This window comes from Mobula birostris, chromosome 12 (assembly GCF_030028105.1).
Source record: "Mobula birostris isolate sMobBir1 chromosome 12, sMobBir1.hap1, whole genome shotgun sequence".
Taxonomy (NCBI): domain Eukaryota; kingdom Metazoa; phylum Chordata; class Chondrichthyes; order Myliobatiformes; family Myliobatidae; genus Mobula; species Mobula birostris.
Genome location: NC_092381.1, coordinates 16,959,188 through 16,970,729, shown reverse-complemented (window position 1 = coordinate 16,970,729; position 11,542 = coordinate 16,959,188). Strand labels below are relative to the sequence as shown.

At 35.5% G+C, this 11,542-nt stretch overlaps 1 protein-coding gene across 2 annotated transcripts in view; it reads right to left on the bottom strand.

Moving 5' to 3' along the window:
* Positions 1–448: 448 nt before the first annotated feature.
* The window catches only part of LOC140205757 (heparan sulfate 2-O-sulfotransferase 1), a 174,003-nt gene continuing 162,909 nt past the window's right edge, over positions 449–11,542 (bottom strand). For both annotated transcript variants that reach the window (XM_072273365.1, XM_072273366.1), the window contains exon 7: positions 449–3,355. In XM_072273365.1, the coding sequence (XP_072129466.1) occupies positions 3,129–3,355 (227 nt within the window). In that variant the 3' untranslated portion in view covers positions 449–3,128. The remainder of the gene's footprint in view (positions 3,356–11,542) is intronic.

Genomic DNA, 11,542 nt, shown 5'->3' with positions numbered 1-11,542 from the left:
TAAATTCTGCTACTAAATAACTTGCTTCCTGAACCTTTTTACTCTCTGTGATGTTATTAACAAAAGTTTTACTCTTTTTGAGATTCCAATAGCTGTTTAAAATAATCAGCATTTTTACTTGTCATATGGGTGTGATTTGTAGTTCCTTTTCCTCATAAATGTAGAGACATCATCGTGACCTGTCCCCGTCATTCTACTCTTTAAACTGATGAGCTTTCCTCTAAACTCTCAATCCTGATGCAGTGTTATAACACAAAATGTCACTGTTTGACCTGTTGAATTCCATCAGCATTTGTTTTTAGTAAAATATTTGTGATAATATTTTCAAAACAAAAAGAGTGCAGTAAATATTACTCAGAAACCTCTTTAGGAGCTCTTCAGAAGCTGTAGAGTTACTTGCAACAAGTGCATATAAAATAAAATACAATACAAATATTTCAGATGGGTTTATTTATTAGAGAGCATTTGCTTCAGGAAAAACTGAAAAGCTACAACCAAAAAGCCTTACCCAGGAGAAAACAGAATGATTACCTCTAAATAATTCTACACAAAATGTCCAGACATTGGTATTGTTTATGATACTCAAATGAAGTAAAAATGTACACTTTTTACACCATGGATTGTGATGAGGAAGGCACTATTCTGCTGCTTGTGTTTTAAACAGTTATATAGAACACAATCCATATTTTCCCAGTATTTACATTCTGTACCTTGTTTATTCATGCCTTCAGTTCCAACACTATGCTCTTTGCAAGTTGGGCACAATGCTGGGAATAACACCAATCAGACACTGGTACATAAGTTTAACTCCACCTCTAAATATACAGCAAACATCTAGAAGCTTAAAGTTCTAACACCAAATATTGAGAACCTCAGACCAGGGGTGTGTAAAATTTGAGACTTATTTAGTAGTGGTTAATTCCTGGAAGTGTGCAGGGATTACAGCTGCTGAAAGATCAGTAGTATCATAAGAGATAATATAACAATGTTTTTGAGGTTCAGCACCTGATTGAACAGGAGAGTCTTCTCAGCATTTAGAAATCAAGTTCAGTCTTGGTAACACAGAAAATACAATTTTCCTGCTCCCACACTAACTTTGAAAGGACATTGAATGTTCACCCTTCAGATAAGCAATTTCCTTAATTCACATTTTATAGTGCTGATTAGGTAAAGATCTGAGAGGCTTTCCCTGCATTAAAGGGCAGGACATTCTTACAGCAGGTGTCTTGCAGGAGGTGTAGAAGCCATCACTAATCTGACATCTTTAAAGTCAACCTTGTTTATAAGCCCTGTCCAAATTATGGGATGGATAGCTTGAAATAAGGCTACAGAAATAAACCTATTTTTATGTCTTCATTCTGCTGGCTTACAGGTACGTAGCCAAAAATATACCAGCTGAAGCAGAACTATCAAGTTCACTGAAATATTGCAGGGGTGGGGAGGAGCATGGTCATGGTTACAGTCATTTGTCATTTACTGCTAGTTTTCCCCAAAGTTGCATTGGAGTAGCCACTATTCTACATGGTTTTCTGGTTCATCATAGCAAACTGCTGTCAAACAGCATTACCAGCAGCCCATTCTGCAAATATTTATAGAGATACAGAGTGGAGTCAGCCCTTCCAATCCTTTGAGCCATACCATCCAGCAATCCCCCAATTTAGTGCTGGCCTAACCACAGGACAATTTACAATAACCAATTAACCTACCAACCCGCACAGCTTTGGACTGTGGGAGAAAACTGGAGCACCTATACGAAACCCACACAGTCGCAGTGAGAACATATAAACTCCTTACAGACCACAGCAGTAATTGAACCTGGGCTGCCTGTAAAGCACTGTGCTAACCACTACGCTACCATGCTGCCCCAATATAGAGACCCCAACCACGAATAACAAGATGGATCACAGCAGAGCTTTGTGAGTAAATATCCCACTCTCTGTCCACTGATGTCTAACCACCTATTGCAAAATACAGCCAAGTGAGTCTAATAAATAGTTTTTGCTGTAACAGTTTTTTAAAAATGTCTCCTAATCTTAGAGGCTAGAATGTTTTCAATAGAAACAAAATATAGTGAAGGTATCTGCACAAAAGTGTGTTTCTCTATCACAGATCACTCTGTGTACAGGGATTGGGGTGGCCACACTCAAATGGCAGCATGCAGTTACAAGGCTAAATATAAGGAATCTTGTTTTTGTGAAATTCAGCAGCACAATGCCCCCCTCTGAAAACATAGCAAGTTTATAGGATAAATCATTATTTCTGATAAAAAGTGCAATTAAAATGTATTTAGAAATGTAATACACTAGTCTACATAACTTTTTCAATTGGAGTTGGAAACAGCAATAAAAACCTAACAATACTGTAGGTAATTTCAATCAAACCAGGCTCTTAAACATTCTCCACTGGGGAAGCACATTTAGTTTTTAACCGCAGGTGCATGCAACCAAAGGTGCTACACAAAAACACCCACAGTGCCTTCCCAGTAACTGCCAATTTTCCATAGCACATTTGTACTTGGTTTTTGCAATATTATTTTTTCTTGATACAAATAACTGAGGAATAGTTTAATCTACAAATTCAAATTTACACAAGTATCTAACAAAAAGGATGTACAGCATGTTGAATGTAATGTTTTCAATTCCACCACCTGTAATAAAACTGGTGCAAAATAAATACTTCAAAACCTTTTGTAACTTTTGGTCCAACCACAGAAAAATGTGCAATATGTACAGCACTATTGTTTATCTTACTCTGAAATTACATTACTTTTGAAACACTTTATAAAGCATCCTAGTAAAAATAGTTCTACAGGTAAAAGTTTACAAGACACAGGAATCCCTAAAACATACCACAATTTGATTAGTAATCATGACAGAATGCCATCTACACATTTGGGATACTGTTTGTGTAAATGATTTTACTTGCTCATTTTCCCATTGATTCATGTAATTCTTGGCATTAAACCTTTACAGATTTAAGAGTCTCTTAGCAGATTTGATACAAACTGCAGTTTCCTTTTCTGGACTTATAGAGGGGGGAAATCAAAGGGCAGTTTTTCAAAATTACAACTGAGTCAGCAAAAATTGTTTCTCAATGCAGTTTTTTCAGGTTATTAGAGTAAAAACTGTTCAATTTATTTTCGGATAGATTTTTTCAAACAAAAAGTTCTGGGTAAGGAGGTAAAGTTCGCCATCTTTTTCTCTCACTGCGTGAGCTCTAATAAACTGAAATTGTTCCAGAGCAAACTCATAGAACTCATTTTCCATTTTCCAGATCTCAGACAGCTGTAGTTTAGCTATGGTTTCTTTAGTAGGCATTTTCTTCTCTGCTGTTTTTCTAAGATGAGATTTCTTTCCTGAATGAAGGGAAAGCAAAAAAAAAAGGACAGGGCAACATAAGAGCCATTACTTTCCAATATGCAATACATTGATCAACTTTGTAGGTTACACTGAAAAAGGTTTGTTAAACAGCACACAATAAATATTGAGCCATGTCAATAGACAGGCATTGAATAGTAGGTGACCAGGTCAAAGCAGCAGCATTGCTGAGTGCATAGCCAGGTCAACTCCTACAGAACTAGAATTTTTAATTACCAATTCACACAAAATGCTGGAGAAACTCAGCAGGTCAAACAGCATCCATAGAAAATAGTAAACGGTCAATGTTTCAGGCTGAGACCCTTCTTCAGAACGGCAGGGTGCGTGGAGATGTCTGAATTAAAAGGTGGGGGAAGTGAAAGAGGTTAGTTGAAAGGTGAAGCTAGCTGGGTGGGAAAGGTTAAAGGTTGGAGAAAAAAAAGATTCGGATTGGATAGCAGAGTGGACCATAGAAGAAGGGGAAGGAGGACGGGACCAAGGGGGAAGTTGTATGCTGGTGAGAAATAAAAGGTCAGAATGGGAAATAGAAGGGAGGGGGAGTGGAGAGGAGAATTTGTTCACCGGAAGGAGAAATTGATACTCATACCATCAGGTTAGAAGGTACTCAGAAGGAATATAAGGTTTTGCTCCACCACCTTGAAGGTGGCCTCATTTTAGCACAAGAGGCGGCCATGGATAGACTGATCAGAACAGGAATAGGAATTGGGATTAAAATGTTTCGCCACCAAGATGTTCCTCTTGTGGTGGATGCTGCAGAGGTGCTTGATGAAACTTTCCTCCAATTTACGATGGGCCTCACCAATATGGAGCAGGCTGCATTGGGAGTACTGGACACAAAAAATGACCCGAGCAGATTTGAAGGTGAAGTGTTGCCTCACCTGGAAGGACTGCATGGGGCTCTGAATGGAAGTAAGGGAGGAGGTGTATAGGCAGGTGTAGCTCCTAGGCTGCTTGCAGGGATGTGCCTAGAGGGAGGACATTCGCCCCCTCCCCACCAATCTCCAGGGCTGGATATACACAGTGAATGTCAGGGTCCAGGAAATGTTGCAGAACATAGGGTATACAAATTACATAGCTCTCTGAAAGTGGTGACATAGGTAGGCAAGGCAGTGAAACGGGCATATTTTATACTTGCCCAATAGACAGGCCATTGAGGACAAGAGTGGGAAGTGATGTTACTGCTGTAAAAGATGCTGGTGTGATTGTTCTTGGAACATTGTGTTGTTCTGGCTGACATACCATAGGAAGGACGTGATTAAACTAAAGGTGTAGAAAAGTTTGACAGAAATGTTGCCAGGACTAGAAAGCTTCACATAGAGCAAAAAAATAGGCCCTTTGACCTAAATTGTCCATGCTGACCAAGATGTCTATGAGTTAGTTCCATTTGCTATTTGGTCCACATCTCTCTAAATCTTTTCCATTCAGTATTTGCACCTGCCTCTACAGCAACTTTTGGCAGCTCATTCCTTATACGCACCATCCTCTGGGTGAAAAATGTTGCCCATAGAGTTGCTTTTAAATCTTTCCTCTCTCATCTTAGACCTATGTCATTTAGCTTTACAATGCCTTACCCCAAGAAAAAAAGCATTTACCATCTACCACATACATGTTCCTCGTGAAATTATAAACCCTTACGGTCCCTCTTCAGTCTCCTACTCTTCAGAGAAACAAAGCTCCAGCCTATCAAGTGTCTCCTTATTTCTCTAGCCCTCTAGTCCTGGTAACATCCTTGTGAATCTTTTCTGCACCCTTTCCAGCTTAATGGCATCCTTCCTATTGCTGGCCAACCAAAATTGTGGACACTAACCTAATGTGGTTTCACCAAGACTTGTAAATTTGGAACGTGATATAGCACTCTCCTGTACTCAATGAGGTAAACCGGCCAAATGGCTTCTTCGTCACTCTGGTTTGAGTTACAAGGAAACACTGGATAGGCTGGAGCTAATTTTTTCCCGCAAGAAGGACAACTGAGGTATGACTTTAGTATGATTTTGTGTATATAAAATCATGAGGGGCATGGATAAGGTGGATGACCACAGCCGTTTTCCCCCATGGTAGGTGAATATAGAGCTAGAGGGCACAGGGTTAAAGTGAGAGGAGGAATAATTTAAAGGTGACTTGAGGAGCAAACTTTTCACACAAGCTGTGGTATATATGGGGCAAGTTGCCAGAGGAAGTGATAAGAGGCAGGTACAGTTACAATTCTTAAAAGACATTTGGACAGGTATACGGATAGGAAAGGTTTAGCATGATACAGGTGAGTTAGGCCAAAGGTCTTGTTTCTGCACTTAATAACTATGATTCAGTTATAACTTATTCTGGTACAACATAAGAACTGTTTAAACTACATTTCAAGAATCCTGCCCTAGGGGGCGTCACGTGATGACGTGGGATTGAGACGTGTAAATCCAGCTCTCCCGCAACAAATTAGTAAAGTACCGTTTAAACAAAACAAAGTTAATAAATATTTTCTGAAAACTATTTATAAACTTTGTAAGACTACTTTACGATATGCCTCCTAAACCGCAACAAAAGAAGTCTGCTGTTGCGAAGCAGCCGCGAGAGGGGAAGAAAAAAAGGCCTACTGCAACGATGGAGCCTCGGACTCAGGTTGGATCTCCTTCGGTAGAACAGGGAGCAATGGCGGTGGTAACTGGTTCTTCGAAGAAGGCACCGGAAATGCGCATGCGCAAAGAAGAGCGCATGCACAAATCGACACAACGCAAACTACAAGAACCGACAGCCACTGCAATTGAAAATGACTCAGAGTCAGAATTGGATTCTGCAGAGAACACAAATGAAGAAGAGGAGGAAGAATTGGAAGCAATTGGAAGTAAAGGAGATGATAGAGACATAAGAGAGGCTATATTGCAATTAACGGCTGAACTAAGAAAAGTAAGAGAAGAGCTTAGAGATACGAAGATGTGCTATAATAAAGTTTTGGAAAGACAGGACAAAATGGATAAGAAGCTTCAAAAGATGGAAAGAGCAATGGGGCATATGAATGATAGAGTGGAAAAAACAGAAAATGATTTGCTTGTCTGGAACTCGGAAAGAAATCGACTCTTGGAGAAAGTGTACATGTTGGAACAGTAGACGTAATAATATTAAAATTGTTGGTCTTAAAGAAGGTACGGAGGGAGAAAAACCAATAGAATTTTTTCAAAAATGGATCCCGGATGCTTTGCAAATGGAAGAGGAGATTCGACCAATTGAAATTAAGTGGGCACATAGAGCTCTAAGACCAAAACCAAAAGATGACCAATATCCACGATCGATTTTAATAAAATTCTTAAGATTTCAAGACAAGGAAAGGATTCTACAGGCAGCTGCTCGAGCTGCCAAGGATAGAAAAGGGCCATTGATAATTAAAGGGAACAAAGTTTTTTTCTACCCTGATATAAGTTATGAACTTTTGAAGAGAAGGAAGAAATTTAACCCAGTGAAAAAAACCCTATGGGATCATGGTTATCAATTTATACTGCATTATCCTGCAACCTTGAAGATTTTTTTGCCTGGTGGAGAAAAAAGATTTTTTGATGACTACCAGAAAGCAGAGCAGTTTGTGCGAGATTCTCTGAATATTCACCAGATACAAGAACAAATTCAGGGGAGCGAGATAGATTGAAGATGAAGATTGGGTTAAAGAATGGACTTGTTGGATTTTTGAAGCTGGATGAATGTATAAATATATCATTAATTATACGAAGGGGGTAAGAAAGGTTAAAACTAGAGGAATATTAGTTGGGAATAGTAACATTAATTTTGCCTATATATATATATAATTTTTTTTTGTTGCGGGGGAGCTGGAAGAAGCACTGATCGATTGCTACGCTAATCATGTGTGCAAGCGTGGCTTTTGCCACGACCCGTAAAATGGAGGGGGGTAGTGTTGTGTATCTTTTCATTCACAACATTAGTGGGGGGGTATTTTGTTTTTTCTTTTTTTGTATTCTTTCTATCTTTTCTTTTCGCCTGGAAGGTTGGGAGGGAAACACATAGCAACATGGTGAAGTTTAAAGAGATTCCCCAAGGAACTATGAGAGTTGAGAAGATAAGTACTGTTTTAGATTGGAGTAACTTTGTTAAGAATAATGACTAATTTATTGAATTTTTTGAGTTTTAATGTTAATGGGCTTAATGGACCAGTGAAAAGAAAAAGAATCTTAACACATATTAAAAAAATGAAGATAGATTTAGCTTTTTTACAGGAAACGCACCTAACAGAAACAGAACATCAGAAACTAAAGAGAGATTGGGGGGGAAGTGTTGTTGCGGCTTCATTTAATTCAAAAGCGAGGGGAGTAGCAATTTTGATCAATAAAACGTTACCAATTAGAATACAAAATGTAATAACTGATTCTGCGGGGAGATATGTGATTATACAATGTCAACTTTTTTCTGAATTATGGATTTTTATGAATATTTATGCACCAAACGAAAATGATGCAAAATTCATACAAGAAGCTTCTCTGAATTTGGCGGATGCACATGAAAAAATATTAATTGGAGGAGACTTTAATTTTTGCTTAGACCCGGTCTTAGATAGATCAACCAAGGCTGTTATAAAATTGAAGGTAGTAAATTTAACTTTATCATTGATGAAGGATTTAAATTTGATTGATATATGGAGAAGAATCAATCCTAAAGAAAGAGACTATTCGTTCTACTCCCATAGACATAAAACTTACTCAAGGATAGATTTGTTTCTATTATCAATGCATATTCAACACAGAGTGAAAAATATGGAATATAAAGCAAGAATATTATCAGATCATTCCCCTTTATTAATGACAATAATAATGGCTGATAAGGAAGAAGTGGCTTATAGATGGAGATTTAATTCAACATTATTAAAACGTCAAGATTTCTGTGATTTTATGAAAAAGCAGATTCAATTTTTTTTGGATATAAATTTTTATTCAGTGGATGATAAATTTATATTATGGGATGCGATGAAAGCATATCTTAGGGGCCAGATAATAAGTTATACATCTAAAATTAAGAAAGAATATATGGCAGAACTAGATCAATTGGAAAAAGAGATTACAAAAATAGAAAAAGAGATTACAAAAATAGAAAAAGAATCTCAAAGATATATGTCAGAAGAAAAACGAAGACAACTTGTTAATAAGAAGTTACAATATAATACGCTTCAGACATATACAACGGAAAAAGCAATTATAAGAACTAAACAAAGGTATTATGAGTTAGGTGAGAGAGCACATAAAATTCTTGCCTGGCAGTTGAAAACAGAACAAGCTTCCAAAACAATAAATGCAATTAGAACAAGGGCAAATAAAATATCTTATAAACCTCTTGAAATAAATGAAACTTTTAAAAATTTCTATTCTGAATTATATCAATCAGAATCCCAAAATGATGTTAATGAGATAGAAAGGTTTTTATCACAAATTTCTCTTCCAAAATTGAATTTGGAAGAACGGAAGGGATTAGATATGCCTTTTACATTAAAAGAAGTTGAAGAAGCTTTAGGATCACTCCAAAGTAATAAATCTCCAGGAGAAGATGGTTTTCTACCTGAATTTTATAAAAAATTTAAAGATTTATTATTTCCTCTTTTTATGGAACTAATACGTCAAGCAGAAAAAATACATAAACTTCCAGAATCTTTTTCAACAGCGATTGTAATAGTATTGCCAAAAAAAGACAGAGACCCTATGAAACCAACAGCATACAGGCCTATTTCTTTATTGAATACGGATTATAAAATAATAGCAAAAATTTTATCGAATAGATTATCTAAATATTTACCAAAATTAATACATATGGATCAAACAGGATTTATTAAAAATAGACAATTGGCAGATAATGTAACTCGGCTACTCAGTATAATTCATTTGGCACAAAAAAGGGATGAGAAGAGTATAGTAGTAGCTTCGGATGCAGAAAAAGCATTTGATAGATTAGAATGGGATTTTTTATTTAAAGTATTAGAAAAATATGGGTTAGGAACATCTTTTATAAATTGGATTAAAACTTTAAATTCTAACCCTAAAACTAAAGTAGTGACAAATTCTCAAATTTCAACACCATTCCAGTTAAAAAGGTCAGCTAGACAAGGTTGTCCATTATCACCTGCTTTATTTGTACTGGCGATAGAGCCATTAGCAGAACTAATCAGAATTGATCCAGATATTATGGGTTTTAGAGTTAATCAGGAGGAATATAAAATTAATCTTTTTGCCGATGATGTTTTGATCTATTTAACAAACCCACAACATTCGTTACATAAACTATCTTCTAGATTGGATGAATATGGGAAGGTATCAGGTTACAAAATAAATTGGGATAAAAGTGAAATTTTACCTCTTACTAAAGGAGACTATAGTCAATGTCGATTAGTAACCCAATTTAGATGGCCGGTAAATGGTATAAAGTATTTAGGTATAAAACTTGATAATGATGTAAAGAATTTATATAAATTTAATTATTTACCACTGTTGAAAAAAATTCAAGATGATTTTGACAAATGGATGATACTACCAATAACATTAGTAGGTAGAGTCAATGTTGTAAAAATGAATATATTTCCTAGATTACAGTATTTGTTTCAAACATTACCAATACAATTGCCACAGAAATTTTTTCAAGAGTTAAATAAATGTGTGAGAAAATTTCTTTGGAAAGGTAAAATGTCAAGAATATCATTGGAAAAATTGACATGTAAATTTAGGTTAGGAGGGTTACAACTTCCAAACTTTAAAAACTATTATAAAGCAAATCAACTTAGATTTATTGCATCTTTCTTCGATGATCAAAAACCAGCATGGATTAAAATAGAACTAGTTAAGATAGGAGAAAATAGACCTGAAGGTTTTATATATAAATGGGAATCTAAATGGATACGGGAAAAGAAAGAATCTCCTATATTAACACATTTGATTGATTTATGGAATAAGATAAATGATGATAATGAAACACAGAAGTCTCTATTAGCAAGGAGACCTTTGTTTCAAAACAGACTTATTCCTTTTACAATGGACAATCAACTTTTATATAATTGGTACCAAAAAGGGATTAAATTTATAGGAGATTGTTTTGAACGAGGTATATTGATGTCCTTTGAACAATTAAAGGATAAATATAAAATATCTAATAATACTTTCTTTTGTTACTTTCAATTAAGGGCTTACTTAAAAGGTAAGCTGGGTCAAACAATGTTTTTGCCAAAACCTAATGAAATTGAAATTTTAATTCAAAAAGGGAAAATTAAAAAAATTATTTCTTGTATGTATAATTTGATTCAAGAACAGACAATTAAACAAGGAACCCATAAGTCAAAGCAAAAATGGGAAACAGATTTGAATATTAATATTGATGAAACAAATTGGTCAAGACTCTGTCTTGACAGTATGACAAATACAATAAACGTTCGACTTAGATTAGTACAATATAATTTTTTACACCAATTATATATTACACCACAAAAGATAAATAGATTAAATTCAAATCTATCTGATAAATGCTTTCAGTGTAATCAAGAAATTGGTACTTTTTTACATTCTACTTGGTCTTGTTTTAAAATTCAACCCTTTTGGATAAATTTAAGAGTCTTACTGGAACAAATTATTGGAATTCAACTTCCACATAACCCTGTATTATTTCTATTAGGTGATATTGAAGGGATAAAACCGAAACTTAAATTGAATAAATATCAGAAAGAATTTATAAAAATTGCATTGGCAGTAGCTAAGAAGACTATAGCAGTTACTTGGAAATCTGATTCGTATTTCAGTATGGATCGTTGGAATAATGAAATGGCTAGTTCTATTCCACTCAAAAAAATTACTTATAATTTAAGAGATAAATATGTAACAATTTTGAATATTTGGCGCCCTTATTTACAAAAGATAGGTTGGCATATTTAAGTGCTCCGATAAAGACCTTGGTCCCTTGGGGAAAGTAACGAATAATTATACCAAATTTATTTTGAATCCCATGGAGCATGTGGAAACCTTCCAACATCCAGGCGGTTCTTTTCTTTTTTCTCTCTTTTTTTCTTTTTAGGTAGGACTATATATATGGGGGGGGAGGGTAGATTTTATCTTTTCATGTATTCTTTTTGAAAACTCAATAAAAATTATACTTAAAAAAAATCCTGCCCTAGAAATAAAATGGGAGTATATTACTTATCAATAGCT